The 21068-nt window shown below is 43.5% G+C and overlaps 1 protein-coding gene across 4 annotated transcripts in view; it reads right to left on the reverse strand.

Annotated features, from left to right (window-relative positions):
* Positions 1 to 21068, reverse strand: part of GNB1 (G protein subunit beta 1) — a 99386-nt gene that overhangs the window by 7817 nt on the left and 70501 nt on the right. For all 4 annotated transcript variants that reach the window (XM_072731017.1, XM_072731015.1, XM_026007146.2 and 1 more), the window contains 5 exons: positions 19947 to 19985; positions 18181 to 18287; positions 13170 to 13233; positions 12022 to 12184; positions 406 to 472 (listed from right to left, as the gene is read on the reverse strand). In XM_072731017.1, coding sequence (XP_072587118.1) covers positions 406 to 472; positions 12022 to 12184; positions 13170 to 13233; positions 18181 to 18287; positions 19947 to 19985 — 440 coding nt within the window. The remainder of the gene's footprint in view (positions 1 to 405; positions 473 to 12021; positions 12185 to 13169; positions 13234 to 18180; positions 18288 to 19946; positions 19986 to 21068) is intronic.

A 21068-nucleotide genomic window follows, 5' to 3' on the forward strand; every position in this document is an offset into this window, starting at 1 on the left:
ATTCTGACACAGTCAACTTGAAACAATAAGCTCTGCTCCTCAGCCCTGCTCAGTGTCCACATGGCACAGTGCTAAGAGGGGATGGAAACACACTCACTCCCCTCCACCCCTCAAAGGGCTGCTGAGTGTCACCCAGCCAGGGAGTGTGTGCTGGGGAAAGAAAAGCAGGCACTTCCAGTACAGTTGCAGCTTCAATGCCCCTGAGTCAGTCCTTCCTTGTTCCAAATTAAAGTGAGCTTTTAAATCTACACAGTACCATGAACTCCCTATCACTCACACACTTGTGTTTGATGCCTCACAGACACTTCATCTTAATAAAAAATTGGCCTAATTAATATCAAGAATCTTATTTCCTACACATCCAAGGCAGGCAGTATAAGAAAGGCATGGCGCTCGGATGCTCACCAAGTGGTGTCCCCAGAGCTGGTGACGATCTGATTGTCATCCAGGAAGCGGCAGCAGGACAGATAACCTGGAAAACAAACAAAGATGATGACCCTGACCTGATTCTGAGGTCCTGTAAATAGAAACACACACTGGCAGAATGATTACACCTCAAAGTCCTACATGAAGGTGAAGACTGCTGCCTCGTCAGGGACCCCTGGCCCTGGTCTCCCACTCAGTAATAAATAAAGTAGCGAAGCCCTCAGGCCATTGGCTGACAGCACACAGTGCGGGGGGTGGTGGTGGTAGACAACAGGGCAAAAGGCAGGCGGTGAGCAGAGTGGCCCACACTGGCAGACACTGAGCAGGTGCAAGAACTCCTTCCATCTCTGCTCCTCTGATCCACATGTGGGGACAATAGGTTCCCTTCCCACTCAGACACCCACTCATCCCACAAGAACTTAACCCTGGCACCTGGAACACATAGCGATTAGGAGTGCTTCTTTCCCTCCTGGAGCCCACACTCCAGTAGGGAGAGAAAGTGTGTGAAGGAAGGGGAGAGAGATACCTGCTGAGGCCTCCTGAACTCTCCAGGAAGACATAGCCAGAGCTGCGATCGGGGTGCCAAGCAGAGCAGTACAGTTGTTTTCTACAGGACACTCTAACAGGCAAGTTGGCGAGGAAATGGCTAAGTGTTGCCTGAGCACCCAACCTGCCAAGCGTGTGGGAGGTGAGGCAGAGCTGTGGAGCTGAGATGTAGAGGGTAGGAGGTACTGAAATCCCTAACTTTGATCAGCTTTTGGTATGAGGAAAAGTGAAACAGAAAACCAACTCTGCAGTACCTACACATTATGGTTTCTAATTAGTTAAGCTTTGTTTAGTAGTTTATAGTTTTGTTCTACTATGAGTGCCCTTAAGGACTAGAAGTGCAGGGTAAACAAATCTAACCCCAAAAGGAGTGTGCCCAATGGGCTGGCCAGGATGGTACCAGAGCTGTCCCCACCCCAGCTGGCCAGGCAGTCAGAAGGAAGGTGCAGCAGCACTTGCCACTCTTGCAAAGATGAAACACTCTTGTAAGGTATGTCCTGAAACCTTTCTTCTCAGTCCACACGAGAGCCATGTATGATGTTGTGCAAACCAGTAAAATAAACAAAATACAAAGAAGAAAGCTACAGAAGAGTTCTGGTATGTAAAGTAAATATTTGGAGATGATAATTTTTAAATATTAGCTATGTGTCTAAAAAATGATGTATGGTCAAATACTTCCCAGAGCCCGTGTCATGTCAATCCACAGGGACATTAAGGACCCCAGCAGTGAATCAATGTCCAGCTGGGTGAGGAGTGGCCTTTGCTGAAATCGCCTGATGACAAAGTCACACTGTGCACCTGACCCATGGCCCCCACGGCATGCCTCTCCAAAAACAGCATTTGCTTCTTGGTGCATTCTTATATTGTTCAAGTCAGCTCAAACTCCCCTCCTTTCCAGAAGTTGGCACTGCATGTCCAGCCCCATCTAGTGAGGTACGCAGTGGACCCTCCACTGACCCTTACTCTGCACCATCATAGCCTCTGCCTGAGGAGTGCAGGGAAGGTGGGATAGAGTCATGGAGACACCAGCAGGGCCAGGCAGGACACACGTACGCCAATGGCCCAAAGAAACATGACCTCCGGGTGCCTGGGTGGCTCAGAGGTTCAGAATCTGCCTTTGGCTCAGGGCATGATTCTGGGGTCCTGGGATTGAGTCCTGCATCGGGCTCCCCGCAGGGAGCCTGCTTCTCCCTCTACCTAAGTCTCAGTCTCTTTCTTTCTGTCTCTCATGAATAAATAAATAAAATCTTTAAAAAAAAAGAAAGAAAAAAATATGAGCTCCAAGACAGTGTCTGTCCACCTCATGTATCATGCAGGTTGTGGTCTAGCCAGGCAGAGCACATGAACGTCCCACCTCCAGGACCAGAGATGGCATGCTGACACATTAGCTCCACCGCTGGTAAAGTCAGGTGGACTCTGTGGAGCCTCAGATGATCAGCAAGTGTCAGGTAAGCTTAGGGGCCAGGAAGGTCATGGGAAATTATTACATTTACAAACAACGTATGGCCCCAGACAGTCATGGAAACTCTCCGCACTAAGACCCCTCAGGTGAAGAGAACGCACAAGACAATGTCCCCTCTCTGGGTCCTAAAGGCCTGCTGGCAGCACAAACAGTGCTCATGCAGACAGGGGTGGGAGGCACTGTTGGGGAAGGTGGCTTTTACATTCATTCCCTGTCTGTAGTTGGAGCTTTCAAAATACATACACAAATATTACTTTTAATTAAAATCAGGGTTGCCTGATCACAATCTTGTAACTTACTTCTTGGTCCTCTTTGAATTTTATACATTGAGAGACCAAAAAAAAAAAAAAAAAAAAAAGCCACATAGATACTATATATATATACCTGTATTTTTTAAGATATTACATTGTTTGTTTTTTTAAGATTTTCTTTATTTATTCATGAGAGACAGAGAGAAAGAGAGAGAGGGTTAGACATAGACAGAAGGAGCAACAGGTTCCTCGCAGGGAGCCTGATGTGGGACTCAATCCTGGACCCCAGGCGGGAATCACACCCTGAGCCACACACACCAGATGCTCAACCACGGAGCCACCCAGGCGTCCTAGCCAGATACTATGTTTTTTTTTATAACGTTTTATTCTTCCATAAAGAAAAAGTAGAAACCTAACTTTTAAAGAGGGCTAACACACAAGTATTGTGCATCAGTGTTCAAGAGCACTGTGATGGGGCCCATCTAATACAAACACTGGGTCGTCTGGCCTGTGAGCATGGCAGATGGTATAGGCGTCAACAGTCTCAGAAGGGCCCAACAGCGCTCCCTATGGGGACCAGGACAGCCTCACAGAAGCCATCTGGCTGAACATAGTGGCTTCAGAATGTGGGCTCTGAGGGGGCATCTGAGTGGCTCAGTAGGTTAGTGATCGACTCTTTTTTTTTTTTTTTTTTTTTGTGATCGACTCTTAATTCTGGCTTAGGTCACAATCTCAGGGTAAGAAGGCTCTATGCTGGGCAGGGAGTCTGCTCCTCACTTTTGCTCCCCCCAGTCTCACTCCTCTTTTTTTTTTTTTTTTAAGATTTTATTTATTCATGAGAGACAGAGACAGAGACAGAGACAGAGAGAGGTAGAGACACAGGCAGAGGAAGAAGCAGGCTCCATGCAGGAAGCCGGATGTGGGACTTGATCCCGGGACTCCAGGATCACGCCCTGGCCAAAGGCAGGTACTAAACCACTAAGCCACCCAGGCAACCCTTGTTCTCTCTTTCAAAAACAAACAAACAAACAAAAGAACAAAAGAATAGGGGGCAGCCCAGGTGGCTCAGCGGCGTTCTTTGAGGAATTGCAGCCTCTTCTTGAACTGGGGATGGTCTCAGGGAACTCTTGGGAAGATCACAGCTATCTGTGCACTCAAAAAGTTCTAACAATCAGTGGCAGTGACCATCTTTGTTAAAGAAGAATGAATAAATTACCTGGAGGGCTGTGTTTACATATACATGTGTATATGTGTGTGCGGTGGGGTTACCTCGGGTGAAGAAGGCCCCCCACCAGAGGTGTGTGTGTGTTTGTGTGTATGTGCGGGGGTTTGCCTCAGGTAAAGAGAAGCCCCTCCCCAGGTTTGAGTGTGCTACAGAGTGTGCTACACAGTGGCCAGCCAGTGGTGCTGCTGTCCTTTGGAAGCTTAGAGAGCAGCTGGGAATACAGACCCCCAACAGACATGGGTGCCAGGTCTAGAGATGCAAGGGCACAAGGGTGTCCCTGTGCACCTCACAGAGACGATGGGTGACAGTAACAGGACACGCTAGGGAACAGCCTTGTCCAGAGACAGGAGGCTTGAAATGAGGCAGTACAGAGAGTAGGTACTTGGGTCAAGGACCATGGGGGGAGACCCAGGGGTTTTGTCTGTTGAGGCCTGGAGGACAGAGGCAGGATGTCCTGACAGAGTATGTTGCCTGCTTGGGAATCTGTTGCCAGAGGAGCAAATACACTTACTTCTGCATGTAGAGAAGCTACTGACCCAAAGAGAGCAAAGCCAAGAGTACCAATGTGGGTAGAAGAGTGACTCACATGGCCTGCCAAGACCAAAAGGCTCAGCTAAGCAAACTTCTCCCAAGAAAATGGCTATAAGCTGAGGGGTCATTCATCCATAAGAATGTTCACACTACGGACAAACTGGAGACTGCAGACATCCAGCAACAGAGACGCATCAGCACACAATGGGACTCTCAACTCTTTAGAAACATCATAGTTCTGGGTGAGACTATAGATTAAAAACACAAAAGAAGAGAATTTAAAGTTATTTTCCCAAATTTTCATAGTGAGCACATTGGTGGCTTCAGCCAGCCTACCCCTAGAAAGCACCAATGCACCAAACTGGGTGCCTGGGCTAAGTCAAAGTTGCAGTCGGACACACAAGGCCCCACCGCGGGTGGCCACCAAGCAGGTACTTGTGCAGCATCCGATGCAGCTTCTGTTCTGGGAGGGAGTACAGTTCAGCCCAGAGATAGAGGGAAAGCCAGCTGCCCCACACCCTGGTGCACATGGCAGCCAGAGAGCAAAGACAGTGAGAAAACACTGTTCAAGTAGTTTGGTTAAAATGGGGTAAATACATGATGAAGTAACCTAAAGATGTGAGAATGAGGAAATGCCAAAGAAGGGTTTTATTAAGAGTTAGGAGAGCTTAGGAGCGCCAGGATGACTTAGTCGGTGAAGCATCTGACTCTTGATTTAGGCTCAGGTGGTGATCTCAGGGCTGTGGGATCGAGCCCCGCATCAGTCTCTGTACCAGGTATGGAGCCTACCTGGGATTCTCCCTCGCTCCTTGGTCCCTCCTCCCCCGCCCTTCTCTAAAATAAATGAGTTAAGAGAGTTTATAAAGCATTAATGGCACTAGATGAAATCAGATGAAAACATAAGCAACCTAGAAACACCTTCAGATGCATTCATAAGGCTGTGTGGCCTCGTCCTCTCAAAGCTCAGGGTTTTGGGCAGTTTGCCATCATCCTTCCAGGATGGTATGAAATCTGGATCCAGGTAGTCAATCCAGGAGGCTGGATGGGGTGGGTGTGGGACCCAGTGTGGCCCATGGCAGGCACAGCCAGGACTTGTGGCAACCCCAGGAAGAGGCTCCTTCTGTGTATGGCTGCTGAGCAGGCAGAGAGGTGGCAAGGGGGCCATCCAGAAGGCAGCCAAGGGGCAAGCAGCACACATTCCAGACAGGACCATGAGCCCCTGCACCCAGCCAGGCATCAGGCAGCCGTGCTCCCCAGGAATGGTCCATGAGATTATTTAGTGAACAGTGAGACCTGACTTTCCCAGACTGTAACACTAACACACACACACACACACACACACACACACACCCTAAAGCATGTGTCCTGTTAAATCTAACTAACTGCCAATGAAGTGGGTGCCAAAGAGCAGTCCTATTATAACCCCTGAGGCAGAATTATGGGGAGACATCTTTCCCCCTATAGCCAAGTGTGCTGCAGTATGCCAGAAAAACAAGCGATTAGCAGACAATGTGTCCAGTTCACTGTGCTTTCACATGAGTGTAAAATATTCAGCTTCAGATTATAGGAATAAACTATCCCTAGAAAATGAAGTTGCCACCACAGCTGGTTTGGCAGGAATGATAGGCAGTCACTGAGCAACATACCACAGTTGTATACCCAGAAAAACTCTGGCTAAACTCTTATCAAAATGTTTATACCTCTGTGGCCATCTTGAGCAGATGATCCTGGGAAGGCAGTGTGTCCACACTGCAATGAGACATTGAGGAAGGAAGGTACCTTTATGAGCAAGTGTCAATTCTTTCCTTGTTAGCATGAAGGGACCTGCTCTGAGAATAGGTCTGTGACACCAGGTCTGACACTTCCATCAGATGTGAGTCCTCAGTGAGTTCCTCATTTCTTAAATATAGGGATTTCCACCAAAACAGCAGTCAGAAAGTTGTACTCTGTATGTAATACATTTATACTAGTGATAATAAATGTCCCATCTCAATTTCCATGAATTCAGTCCATTAGCCATTTCCAGAGGGCATCCTTTACTCTGTAAGACAGAGCAGCACCTGAGGGTTCCTCTCTGAAGTACTGCCAAAGAACTTCCAAACCCTGGGTAGCTGTTTATTCCACATGGGCCCTTACATCCCATGGAAACAACAACAGGAAACAACTGATTACCAAGAGCCTTATCCCTGAAGCTGAGTGCCTAGGATTCCTGTCCCAGGACTATCAAACATGATTAGGAAGGATTCAGTACACCTGATAACGGCACTCAAAGGCGTATTTAGTGTAACTGCATTTCTAAGATTATACAAGAAAATGTCCCTACCATGGCAAAACACGAGTTCTCAAGCTAATGCTCAGGCCAGAGAGACGTATAAGTGATGAACGGACATTCAGGCCTGAGACAAGACAAAGATAGCAAACCCTCAAATGTGTGGAACCCTTTAACAGTTCACACCTTAACCCTCTGACTAAAACAAGACTATTTTAAGCTTATGAAATTGTAACCTTTATTGACTTGAAGCTGAAAATTATGTATCATGTCTGAAGAAAGCAACACTCTTTTAAGGGCCAAACGTGTTGTGTGTGTGTGTGTTTTTTTTAAGATTTTATTTATTCATGAGACACACAGAGAGAGAGGTAGAGACACAGGCAGAGGACAACAGGCTCCATGCAGGGCGCCCAACATGGAACCTGATCCTGGGACTCCAGGATCACACCCTGAGCCGAAGGCAGATGCTCAACTGCTGAGCCACCCAGGTGTCCCTTAAGAGGCCAAATGTTTTTAAGAAACCACTCAACTCCCAGGAAGTAAAATTTTATGACATATGAAGGAAAAAAAAATTTCAGAACATTTCCTCTAATACTAATTTTGTTTTTTGTTTTGATAAGTGCAGTGTTAAAAACCTAAAGTCTTAATTAAAAATGGAATCAATGTATTGAATCTGATTATAAATCAGCAATTGATAAACATTAAGAATGTATGTGTGTTGGAAGTTCATCCACGTGGTAACAAAGTGGTTTATGAAGTGTGCTCATTGGATAGAATCACCCTGCTTGCAAGGACCATGTAGATATAGTCTACCCCAGCTTCTGGCAGGGGGGTAGCAGTTTTATCCACAGGAGCCAATTTCCCACAGAAAATAACTATGAGCTCTGGATAAACATAAAAACAAATAGGAGCACGTGGTTAGGTCATTCAGTTAAATAAATAGCTCTTAATCTCAGGATCATGAGGAGTTTGAGCCTCATGTTGGGTTTGAGACTGCTTAAAAATGAAATCCTTAACACAAAAAACAAATATCTAAAGACACAGGAAAGAGAAACAGACAAAATGAAGGGAAGCCTACACTTGGAAAAAAAAGAAAAGTACTGAGTTTGTTTTTATGGCAGGTCCCCATCTGAGACACCACATGGGTAAGACCTTCTTGAATCGCCAGCAGACAGATTTGCGGGCAACCACAGTCAGAAAGTGAAAGAAGAGAACCTAGAAAGGAGAAAGCCACAGAAGAGGAGACTTCAGTCATGCACCTAAGTGCTTGAAGCTTACATCTGAACCACACAAAGAGCAGGCTCCACATGACCTGGCTGATGGGAAAAGGACAGACGTGGCTTCTGTGGCTGCCTGAAAGGACACAGCATGGCCATGTCAGAGCACAAGAACACAGTCTCTGCAACACAACACTTCACAATATCCAGTGGATAGTTCAAAATTACCGATCGTACTAAGAGGAAGTGTCACCCCCTACTGAAGAGAAAAGAGTCACCAAGACCAACCTCTAGAGGGATTAGCTGCTGAAATGGCAGACAAAAATTCTCAAGGCAGCTCTTGTAACTACAATGAAGGATACCAAATATATATGTAATAAAAAACAAGACAGGAAATCTCAACAGAAACGTAACAAATATGTTTTTAAAAAGCAAACAAAATCCTAGAATCTAAAAACAGAACATCTGACATATACAGGTTCCTCAGTGGTCAGAGTATTGGGGGTGACAGAAGTCACATAAGCCCAAGGACAGATTTGTAGAAGAGGGAGACTACAGGAAAAGGCGGAGAGCCACAGGAACCCACAGGACCATAGGAAAACCCACACACTGCAGTGCAAAACGAGGGGAGGCTACAGAACAGAAAATATATTTGAGGACATGGCCTAAAATGTTCTCAATTTAGTAAAAGATAAAACTTTACAAATTCAAGATGTTGAAGCATAATAAATACAAAAAAATTTAAGTGCTAAAAGAAAAAATGTCAACCCCAGAAATCAAAATATTCAGCAAAAATACTATTCAAAAATGAAGGAAAACAGGAGCACCCGGCTGGCTTCATCTCAGGGTGCTCAGCATGGAGCACCCAACACTTCATCTCAGGGTTGTGAGTTCAAGCTCCATGTTGGGTGTAGAATTTACTTAAATAAAATAAAGGGGCGCCTGGGTGGCTCAGTGGTTGAGCATCTGCCTTCAGCTCAGGGTGTGATAACGGGGTCCTGGGATCAAGTCCTGCATCAGGCTCTCCCCACAGGGAGCCTGCTTCTCCCTCTGCTGTGCCTCTCATGAATAAATATATAAAATCTTTAAAAATAATAACAATAAAGTAAAATAAAAACGTAAAAAAAAAAAAAAAACCTCTTTGGCGTCCCTGGGTGGCTCAGTTGGTCGAGTGTCCAATTCTTGGTTTCTTGCTCAGATCATGACCTCAGGGTGTGAGACTGAGCCTAGCGTTGGGCTCTGTGCTGGGTGTGGAGTCTCATTAAGATTCTCTCTCCCTCTGACCCTCCCTGTTTGTGCTCTCATTCTTTAAAAAAAAAAAAAAAAAACTTTTAAGAATGAGGAAGGGTAGGAATGCCTGAGTGGCTCAACAGTTGAGTGTCTGGCTTTGGCTCCAGGATTGAGTCCTGCATCTGGCTCCCTCCCTGTGAGAAGCCTGCTTCACCCTCTGCCTATGTCTCGCCTCCCTCCCTCCCTCCATGTCTCTCATGAATAAATACATAAAATCTTAAAAAAAAAAAATGAGGAAAGGCATAAAAATAGGCCTTTCCAGCTGCAAGACTCTACTATTTTATATGAATTGATACAATATTAACTGAGTGGACCGTGAAAAGTTATGAATGTACATTGTAATCCCTAGATAAACCACTAGAAATTACTGCAAAAAGGAAACCAAACGAGCCAACAGATAAACTCAACTAGTATTCTAAGAATTTAGGTTAGTAAACTAACCCAAAGGAAGGCAGGGAAGCAAAGCAAGTGGTGACACGACAGAGCTAAATCCAACTGTATGCACATCACATGAAACAGGAATGAGGGATCCCTGGGTGGCGCAGCGGTTTGGCGCCTGCCTTTGGCCCAGGGCGCGATCCTGGAGACCCGGGATCGAATCCCACATCGGGCTCCCAGTGCATGGAGCCTGCTTCTCCCTCTGCCTGTGTCTCTGCCTCTCTCTCTCTCTCTGTGACTATCATAAATAAAAAAAAAAAAAAAAAAAAAAAAAAAGAAACAGGAATGAACCAATACCACTGACAGGCAGAACCCTTTAGAATGGATAAAAGGCAAGACCCAATTATATGCTGTCATAAGGAACCCTACTTACAAAGATACAGTTATGTTGAAAGAAAATGGATGGAAAAAAAAACATGAAAACAACAGAAATCAGGCGTGCCTCTATTGACATCAAATAAAGCAGACTTACAACAAAAAATATTAATAATATTCTGAGAGGAAAAGGGGAATTTCATCATGTTAAGAGGAACAATTCATCAGGAAGACATGACACCCATAAATGTATATGCTCTACTAACAGAACTCAAAACATATGAAGCAAAAATTGCCAAAATTAAAGGAAGAAAGTATTAAATCCATAATCAGGGCCCTTAACATCTACTGCCAGCAGGTCACAGAGATGAAGTTTTGGGAGATGTGAACAGGATCAAAAGTCTGGCTTGAATGAATACACTTGGAACATTGCCCAGCAACTGCAAAATAGACCTGGTTTCCAAGTGTATGTGACATGCTCATCTTGACAGACTCTCTGCTCCATTAAATACAAGTCTCAACAAACTGAAAAGACTCGACACAGAATATATTCTCTGAACATAATGGAATTTAATTATAAATAAATTATTTAAGGAATAAATAAATAAAAACTCCAGGTACTTGAAAATTAAACTTCATACTTCTAAATAACCCATGAATCAAAGAAATAATCAAAAGGGTATTAAAAATACTTCAAGCTGAATGATAATACAGTTAAAGCCCTGTTCAAAGGGAAATTTATAGCTTTAAGTGCTACTATTTGAAAAGGAAAGGTCTAAGATTCCACATTAAGAAGCTAGAAAATCAAGAAGAAAGCAATCCCAAAGCAAGCAGAGGGTGGGATAATGCAGGGCAGAAATGAATGAAATACAGGGAGCATATCTTTTTTTTTTTAAGACTTTATTTATTCATGAGAGACAGAGAGACAGAGAGAGAGAGAGGCAGAGACACAGGCAGAGGGAGAAGCAGGCTCCATGCAGGGAGCCCGATGTGGGACTCGATCCCAGGACTACAGGATCAAGGAGGGCTGAAGGCAGGTGCTAAACCGCTGAGCCACCCAGGGATCCCCCCAGGGAACATATCTTTAAAAAGGATAACTGTATGATTTAATGGTGGTGGCCAGAGGGGAGGGTGAAGAGGGAGGGAGGAAACAGATAAACAGGGTTAAGCACTCTTACTGTGGTGAGCACTGAGAGATGTATACAAGTGTTAAATGATTATACCTGAAACTATTATATTACACACCTAAAACTAACAGAATACCATATGCTAGTTATACTTTAATACAAACAAAAAAAATCACACAAATTAAAAAAAAAAAAGGGACCATGCACATATTCTTATCTGGCTAAAATTAATTTAACAGAAGGCTTAACTAGAGTCAAAAGTAGTATTATTCATTACTTTTGATCATTTCTTTGGCTGCAGGTGTAGTAGGTGAGTTTAGCAGGGTGTAACCGTAAGAACTGAGCAGACGGCCATATAAGTAAAATATCAGGATGAGACCTCTTTTTGTTATGAACAAGTGTCACAGGTAAACTAAACTTGGCAAAATAATAACCATTTAACTCTTAAAGCTGGCTGTATTCAAAGGAACAGCCTACAAGACTCTTTTCTGTTTCCTTTTCAACAAGAGTGCTCATTGGTACAAAGTGTATTAGAGGACCAGGTTGGATCCATACATGTATATGTGTGTGTACGCATATGTATATATGTGTATAATTGCACGTGTAGATTAGGAAACCCTCCTGGAAAGGCACTCATGAATACAAGATGGTTTAGAAGAAGGTAACAGATTAAGCAATGTTTCTATAAAATAAAAAAAGGTGGCTGTCAGGATGAGGCAGTGATCCCTAAGATCCTCAATCCAAAGGCTTCTTACCAGTGAAGGCATATCAAAAGCCTATCTTTGATTTCATTTTCAGAATGTTTCTCGCTATTATTACAACCAGCCTTATTAAATAATTATTGATAAGAGTTGAGTGTCCAAAGCATATAACACACAGCAGGCAAACATCTCCAACTATGAGGTTACTGGTGAGAACATGTACCTGTATGTCCGGCCAGTTCACGGCTCACACGTACATTCCCTTCACGAGTTTTCAGATTGTAAATGGAGCAAATGTTATCCAGGCCACCACAGGCCACATAGTTCCCAGAAGGGGCATATGCACAGGTCATGACCCATGAGGAACGCAGAGGGATGGCATGGACCTAAGTGACAGAACACAGATGAGGCAGACACACTCAAGTTCAAAAACATTAACTAGGGACACTATGATTCTATTTCTAGTCTACAACTTTCATAGCATAGAATGCGATAGAGCCAAACAACAGCCAGAGTCATTTTGAAAATAATTTATACATGTGACTAGTCAGATAAAGTACTAATTACAAATCCACGTGCCGCCTGGGTGGCTCAGTTGGTTAAGCATCTGACTCTTGATTTCAGCTTTAAAAAAAATATCCACTGCTGCACACCAAATTTAATCTACAGTTTTGTTAAGGTCACAATTTATGGTTAGGTATGCACCTAAGTAATAGCTTTAGAGCCTCCTAATCCAGGTTATATGTTAAAAAGAAAACAGTTCACTGGCCTGTCAAGATGGCTCTACACTGACTTATGAAACAAAATGTTTTTAGTGAAATAACCAGACTAGACATTGTAATTAATCCTGCCACAGACTTCCCCATATTTAGGATAGACTCATTACAAATACTGCAATCTTAGATCTCCAGTAAAATACGACAGAGTCTGATCTTCTAATATATATGGACCCAGTGACAGTACTTTGGACTGTTTAAAAGGATATAATTTATACTTGAAAGTATACTTACTGCCTTTCAGGTTATCTCTTGTAAAAACTAATAACTAAACGAAAAGCTGGATTTCTACATCTTTAAATAAAACATGAAATTTCTCAGCCTGAGCTAACTCTGGAATCCATATCTCTCAGAACTATTAAGGAGGGACTTACCTCCCCCCTGCCCTGCAACAAGACCATGAAGTGCAGCAGAAGAGACCAATAGCATGCTAAACTAGCATACACTAGTTATCTGATTGGGCTTCACACTAAAAACAAAATTCACTGTGATCCCCTCCCTATCCTGTATGATGTGTTTTACACAAGTGGACAAGAAGTTAGAAGCCTACTGCCTCCTGAGTGGGTTTGTCAGGAAGGGACCCTGCCATCCTTACCTTGTTTGTGGTGTAGCTATCCCAGATGATCAGTTTGCCATCCTGTGAGGCACTGACCAGAAGCCTACAGGGAGAGGACAATAGAAAACTCATCAGTACCAGAGCAAAACAGGTATCACACAAAGTCAACCGTATAAACTGAATCTTAGTGACCGTGAACACACACTTCAGTGTCACACTTGTTTGAGACAAAGCACACTGATTTATAAAATAAATAAAAAGGTCTAAATTGTTAAAACTCAACTTTGAAAGCATGAAAGAAAATACTCCCACAAATAATAGTTCAAATTCAAGAGTGCTTGTCTTCAAATGAAGACTAGATCACCAAAGCCACTCTGGTGAGCTAAGACAGGTTTGTTTGTTTCTTTTTTTAATTAAAAAAAAATTTTATTTATTTGACAGAGAGAGACAGACAGATAGACAGACAAACACACCATGCCCACAAGGAGGGGAAACGGTAGGCAGAGGGAGAGGGAAAAGCAGGCTCCCTGCCAAGGAGAGAACCTCACACGGGGCTCGATCCCAGGATCCTGGGACCATGACCTGAGCCGAAGGCAGACGCTTCACTGACTGAGCCACTCAGGCGCCCTAAGACATACAAATCTTTCAAGAACTAAAGGTGGCAGAAAATATTCAGTATATAACTTTATGTTCCATTTGACACATAGAAAGCTTAGATAGTAAAGAATAATCAGCTTTTAGATATTCCAAATTTGTGAGACATTTCTCACAAAAAAAAAAAAAAAAAAAAAAAACCCAAAACGAAACAAAACTAAAACCATGAAAATTTCCCAGACAGAGCTAAATCTGGAATCCAGGTCTCCTAGAAACGTTAAGGAGGTGCTTAACCTCCCACCTGCTTTGCAGAGAGATGACAAACTACAGCAGAATCGTGTCTTGTCCGGCAGTAGAGAATAGTAACTATCATGAATTTTCTTCAAGACTATTTTCTTGCTTTGGGTAACTGCTAAGTTTGGGATCCTGTGTTGAAAAGTTGCTGTCTATATTTGTAGAATTAAGTTAGGATACTGCAGAAGGAAAGCATGACTAATGGGCAAAGGGACAGAGTAATTCTGGGAACCAAGCTACTCATAAGACTCCCTAAGAACTCTGTCCTATAGAATGTGCTATTTTGAAAGAATGGCAAGGAGGCTCTATTCATAATGTAGGCAGAGATACACCACGGCATGGTAAAATAACAATAATTTTTTTTCTTTTTCTTTTTTTTTAACACCCTGGCCATGCCCCCAGGGTTTCCCACCTCCCCCAAGGACATGTGCACAGGGCCAGGCTTCATATGGCCCCTCCTACTACAGGAGAGAACAGTGGCAGGGGCAGACCAGGGGGAGAAGGACCAGGCCTCTGAACACCCCATAAGCCCAACTGCCCCAATTGGAGGGGAACAGGTGCCCCCATCAAGGGTCTTTAAACCTCTGCCCCAGGACATCTAGGTACCTGCAAACAGGACATTGGGTGAGGTGAGGACAGGGCCACATGGCCACCACCCCAAGAGATTTTTAATTGTAAAGATTTTAATCAAACACAGGTTTTGATCATTTCAGCCAAGAGCATATTTGGCTTAATAAACTGATCAAAACCTAGAGGTAAAACTTACTCAAGATATTATGACAGCTGTGACATTTTCCATCAAATTCCATGTTCTGATGCTCAAACTTCCTTTATAAGGAGTCAACAATGAGTTTGGCAAATAACACAAATGTTTTCAGTGGTGCACAGCAAAATTTATCACAGAACCAAAGTAAGTGCAGGTCAAATCCTATCATTTTTCAGATGCAGTTTCTTAAAGCCAAGTCCTGCACCTGGGTTCAGTGACAAACATATTAGGCACTTAAAAGCGATTTCCTGCCACATAAAAGAATAAGGCTCACTCTGCTGCTCAATTTCTGGCTAGCCCTTTACACAGGCTTTGAAGGGAATATTCAAGCCAATGTAAAGAAGCTCATCCTCTAGGAGGGTCACCTTTAGAAAAGGTCTCCTGGTCAGAGAGCTTAATATATGCTGACTCACCCAGGGGTTAGAGAAATGTTAAGCTGTCCGATGATCCTCCAGAAGGTGACAGAGGACACTTCTTAATCTGAGACAGAACAAATGCTGGAGAACTGGGTTCATTCTACCCCTGGAGCCTTCAGCTATTCACAAGTCAGTTACTATGAGGCACCATCTACCCAGGACACACAGGCAAGAACCGGCAAGGAAGTGAGGGCTCTAGGAAGCTGAGAACAGAGGCTGAATAGAGGCCCACATCCAAATGCCTCTGACCCCTCATTTACTTGGAGGACGGAGGGCTCTCAGGCCTAGCTGGGCCAGCTGTTTTTCCCTCTCAATTATAACAAGAACTTCAGCAGACTTTAGAAAGGGGAGAAAAAGTTTCACATTAACTCATGAAACTGAAATAGACTCAACTATTCTAAAAAGTAGAATTAAGTATAAATTATTATGTTGATAAACATAAAGATATACATAATATACATCGACACATGCATATGCACGAATCTCTTGTGGGCTCTCCTTGTGGTTTTGAAAATAAACTACTAATCAGTACAACAATTTGGAAGTATCTATAAACTATACAAACATGATAAGAAAATTGGTATTCGGGATCCCTGGGTGGTGCAGCGGTTTGGCGCCTGCCTTTGGCCCAGGGCGCGATCCTGGAGACCCGGGATCGAATCCCACATCGGGCTCCCGGTGCATGGAGCCTGCTTCTCCCTCTGCCTGTGTCTCTGCCTCTCTCTCTCTCTGTGTGACTATCAAAAATAAATAAAAAAAAATTAAAAAAAAAAAAAAGAAAAAGAAAATTGGTATTCATGAATTTACAGCCTTGTATCACGAAAAAATATTTTGGACTTTTAAGAGACAAAAATTTACCTATCTGGAAAAATACAGCTATCCAGAAAAAATAATGTCTGAAAGGCTCTGGATAGTAGAGATCCTCTGTAATATCATTTTTCATTTTGTTTGTAATTATACAATAGGGTCCTCACATAAGGGCACTATGAAACACAGCTGTGCAGTTTCAAAAACAGCTATAAAACAAGTACACATGTGCCCACCTCGCCATCCAAGAAACAGAACAAGACCATAACACCACCCACCAACCCCCACAAGGTCTTCCATGTTACCCCCCTTTTTATTATTATTTTTTTTAAGATTTTATTTATTTATTCATGAGAGATACACAGAGAGAGGGAGAGGCAGAGACACAGGCAGAGGGAGAAGCAGGCGCCATGCAGGGAGCCTGACATGGGACTTGATCCTGGGTCTCCAGGATCACGCCCTGGGCCAAAGGCGACACTGAACTGCTGAACCACCCGGGCTGCCTTTTTATTTTTATTTTTTTTAATTTACTTTGATCGATCGATTGATTGATTTTTAAAGTATGTTACCCCTCCTTTAAGGGGTGACCATCATCCTGAATTTGGTGCTACTTATTCATGCCCTTCCTCTTCTTCCTTCTGACTCTGAAGCTTTCAAAGTGCAATTTGTGTTTGAATCAGATGGAACATAAAGCCTTGCACATAGTGATTGGGAAGCTAGATGATCTAGTGTCCATCTGCCCTCCTGCCTCATGCTGTGCCCTCTCTTCATTCACAGAAGTGCCTGCAGATTGCCCTGTAGCTCCCAGTGACTCTGAGACACAAGTGACATGTCACCTCTGCAACTCCCCAAACTAGAGCCCAGTTGTTGTAAGAGAGCAAACTGCTTAGTGAGCCAAGAGTACCAGCTTCCCAAGGACTGGGCTAGACTGGCTCTTAGTTTAACTGAGCTGTAGTACTACCTAGTAAATGTCCTGTCAGACCAGGACATTGATATTCCAACAGATGGAAGAAAAGCCCTGGAGGCAATATACCATTTGGTTACTGTCTTCTTTTGATAACAAATTCCAAGGTAGACTGATTAGCAAGGGCAATTTCTTTCCCTTTTCTTAGTTTTTCTGATTATTGCCATCATTAAAATGATCAAAGTTAGCTCTCATTTGCATTTGAAATTGTATGGAACAGTGTATAGAACAAACTAAAGATAGATTCTTTTGTTCTGTAGCTGTTTACACTCTATAGCAGACAATTTCATGAACAAAGAGAAAACCAAGCAATTCCTCTCTGACACACACACAAAATAATGCGACTCAAACAAAGGCATTTTGAAAATCATACATCGGGTTTTAGAAAGAGCATGTTATAGCCACTAAATCACACAGCTTGTTATTTAATTATTCAGGTGGAAAAGGCAGAAGAGAGAGATTCTCCAGCAGCCTCTAAGGGAAAGAAGTGTGGAGAGGGATGGGAAGGAAGGACCAGGTCATGATGGAGATGAACCACCCAGAGGGAAAGAAGTCCCAATAAGGAGAAGTTAAAAGCAAAGAGCATCTGAGGGGGATTTTCTTGTTGGGACAATAGATAAAAGGAAGGTAGGCAGACAGCCCAGAGGACAGAATGATGGGAGCAGCTAAGACATGCACTCCCACACGTCTGCTCTACATGGGCTCCAAGAAAACCAGTAGCAAACCTGTGCACAGTGCTCAGGATGCTTTTATTCGCTGCTGTAAGGCTCAATACACTTAATCTTCATCACACCACTGGGCAGGTTTATGATCCCTGAGCCAGGACCCTGAAACCACAAGAGGGTAGGGGCCACGGAGTCATGAGGAACAGGCTGGAGAGACAGGGAGCCATGGCGTAGAGATGCTGTGTAACCTCCTCAAGGTCACACAGGCATAGCACAGTGGAGCTGGGAGTGCAAAGGTGGAGGTCACAGCTCATAGAGATGTGATGAGGGTGGTGAAGAAGTGACAGTGTACCATTAGCCCAGGTGAGTGGAACCAAGGACAGGGAATCTGCATTTGTGATGCTATACCTGGCCTGCCCAGATATCTGACAACCTCATTTTTCCCATATAAGTAACAGCAGATGAGTTCAGGTTGTATTTCCTCAAAATCCAGAACAATCCTCGAGTGTATCAAGCACTATGTTTTGTTCATGTTCCCACACACCTGGAATCCGTGCCCCAATGCATGGCATAAATTTTGGCCAAATGCCCCCTCAGCGTTCTCCTGGTGCGCATCTGGATTCTTCCTACTGGGTCGATGTTGTTTGTGATCTTAAAAATAAAAGTTACCGCAAATTAACAATCTGTCCGAAGTGACCTCACCTGAGGCCTCCTCTCCTCTCCCACCACCCTCATTCTGGCTATGCAGCTCACTCATGGTGCTGTGTCCACCCCTCACCCCCACCCCTGGTTCCTGCCAGGCACCTAGGCAGCTCTGCACCAGGACTTCTCCTGTAACCCATGGCACCCTCCTTCCTGTCCTGATGTGTATAAGGTCCACTGTTCTACTCGTTCTTCAGGATCTCTGATCCCCCAACCCCTGTGTGGGTCCACAGGTGTGTTGACTTCCCCAACGCTCCCTCCTTCCTCTCTCTGTTTAGCCAGGCCCAACTCCTCCTGCCCCTAGTCCTTATACGCTTGCTCTCCTTCCAAATTACAGTTCCATCAGCCTCCATCACACTGAACACAGGCCTGCTGCTCACACACTATCCACAGCGACCAGGCTGGGCACTGATCTGGACAACACCCAGCAGTGACTAGAAATAGTGTTGCTTATGGCACAGAATTGGACATGGAAACCTGCGAACTCACCCCAACATGTAAAGAATGGACATTAACAATTCTCAGTTGCCAAATGGACTAAGTGTATGACAATAATGGTTTGTGTCTTAAATTTAAGGTTTTATTTTTAAGTAATCTCTACTTAAATCGCCAATGTGGGGCTCAAACTTACAACCCCGAAATCAAGAGTTCATGATCTATTGCCTCAGCCAATCAAGCACCTCTATAATGAGTTTAAAAAATGTACAATTCAAAGTACACAAAGTATATCTGATAATTCAAATTTGGGAACTCTATGCAGTATAAGTTTCTCTTTAACTTACTGTTTAACCCCAATTAAAGTGCATACCCTAAAGCACTGGGACGTAAAACATTTAATCAGCCTCAGAAGAAGTAGGAATGTAATTTTTCTTTCACATTTCTGTTTAATTCTTTGGATAAAAACTTTTTTTGAGATGAGATTCACCATTTTAAAGTGAACAGTTCCATGGTGTTTAGCACATTATCACCTCTGTACAACCACCACATCACCTCCACCTAGTTCCAGCATGTTTTCATACCCCAGCAGGAAACCCCATAGTCATTCTCCACCCCATTCCTAACTCCTGGCACCACTCATAAACTTTATGTCTCCTTGGATCTGCCTGCTCTGGACCTTTCCTATCTGTGGGATTCTACACTATGTGACCTTATATGTCTGCTTTCACTGGGATCTTGTTTGAGGTTCATCCATGATACTAAACATATCAGTAAAGCATTCCTTGTTATGGCTAAAGAATATTCTGCTATGTGAATGGACCACCTCGTTATTCGCTCTTCTGTTCACAGAGACTGTAGTTGTCTCCACCTTTTGGAAACTGTGAAGAGTGCTGTTGCTAAGAACACATATGTACATGTACTTGTCTGAGCACCAGTTTTGGGTATATATCTAGGAGCAGAACTGTTGTTCATAATTTATGTGCAACTTTTTGAGGATCTGCCAAACTGGACTTCAGAAAGGCTTGTGAGACATTTATTTTTCATCCAAAAAACACTATTTCCTGTGCCTTCTGAATGAAAATGTCTCAAGCACAGATCACTTTCAAGGTACTAAGTGTAGGTAGGCCAGCCCAATGCCAGGCAGGTGCCTCTGCATAAATGGGTCCTTACCTGAGAGAGAGTTGCATCTGCACATGCTTTTCTAGCATCCTAAGAAATAAGAAGGACAAAGGGGAAGTTAGTAACGTTTCATATATGTTCAATCCCAGGTCTTCACATCAGAGTTTCAGAGCACCTCTATAAACTGTTAGAAGCAAAAGTAGAAAGGAAGAGGATGGCATCCTCTCTCCATTGCTCTGTTCAGACACAGTCTAGGGCCACTGGCAGTCCTGCTATATGTGTTCCAAGTTACAACGAATAGAGTATCAATGGCACCCAATACATTTGAGGCCAGCAGATCATCTTATAACCAGCACAACACCTCTGTGACCCCAGAAATGGAGCCTGTGCTGGGAGGACCACACTGGAAGCTGGGTGGCATCAGAGAAACCCCACAAGTGGGTGCTGCTTCCTCTCCTGCCTGCCAAGCCTCCTATACTTTTCCACAGACCTGCATGTGGACCTCGCTTACTTTAACAGCCCAGGAGCCACGGGGCCCAGAGAAAAAAGTCCAAAAAAGTACTGGATGTCCCTCTGATCATGTTAACTAAGGATTTTGTTTCCAAGGCCAACAATACCTGACGTTAAAGTCTATGAGCAAAGGATCTGGAGTCAAGATAGTCAAATTCAGGTAAGACTTTCTGGCTGTCATAGCTGGTATCTGTGTTTTCTTTTCTATTTTTTTTTTAAGATTTTATTTATTTATTCATGAGAGACACACCGAGAGAGAGGCAGAGACACAGGCAGAGAGAGAAGCAGGCTCCATGTAGGGAGACCATGTGGGACTCAATCCTGGGACTCCAGGACCACGCCCTGGGCCAAAGGCAGATGCTTAGCTGAGCCATCTGGGGATCCCCCTGTTATCTGTTTTCTTATCTATAAAATGATATTGTGAAGTGGGTAACAACTATAAAGGGATATTCTAAGGCTAACTAAGAAGTTTTTATTGTTCCTAAGTGATCAAATTTACTAGGAAATACACAAAATAGAAAGTCATACATTATGAAGGAAAATGAAACAATAGTTTGAAAGGGGTAAAAATATGAGTGCAGGAGTAATTTCAAAGGAAATTATGACAAATTTCTAATATGAAAAAATGTTTCTATTATGCAGTCATCTCATTATGTACTTATG

The sequence above is a fragment of the Vulpes vulpes genome, chromosome 12 (assembly GCF_048418805.1).
Source record: "Vulpes vulpes isolate BD-2025 chromosome 12, VulVul3, whole genome shotgun sequence".
Taxonomy (NCBI): domain Eukaryota; kingdom Metazoa; phylum Chordata; class Mammalia; order Carnivora; family Canidae; genus Vulpes; species Vulpes vulpes.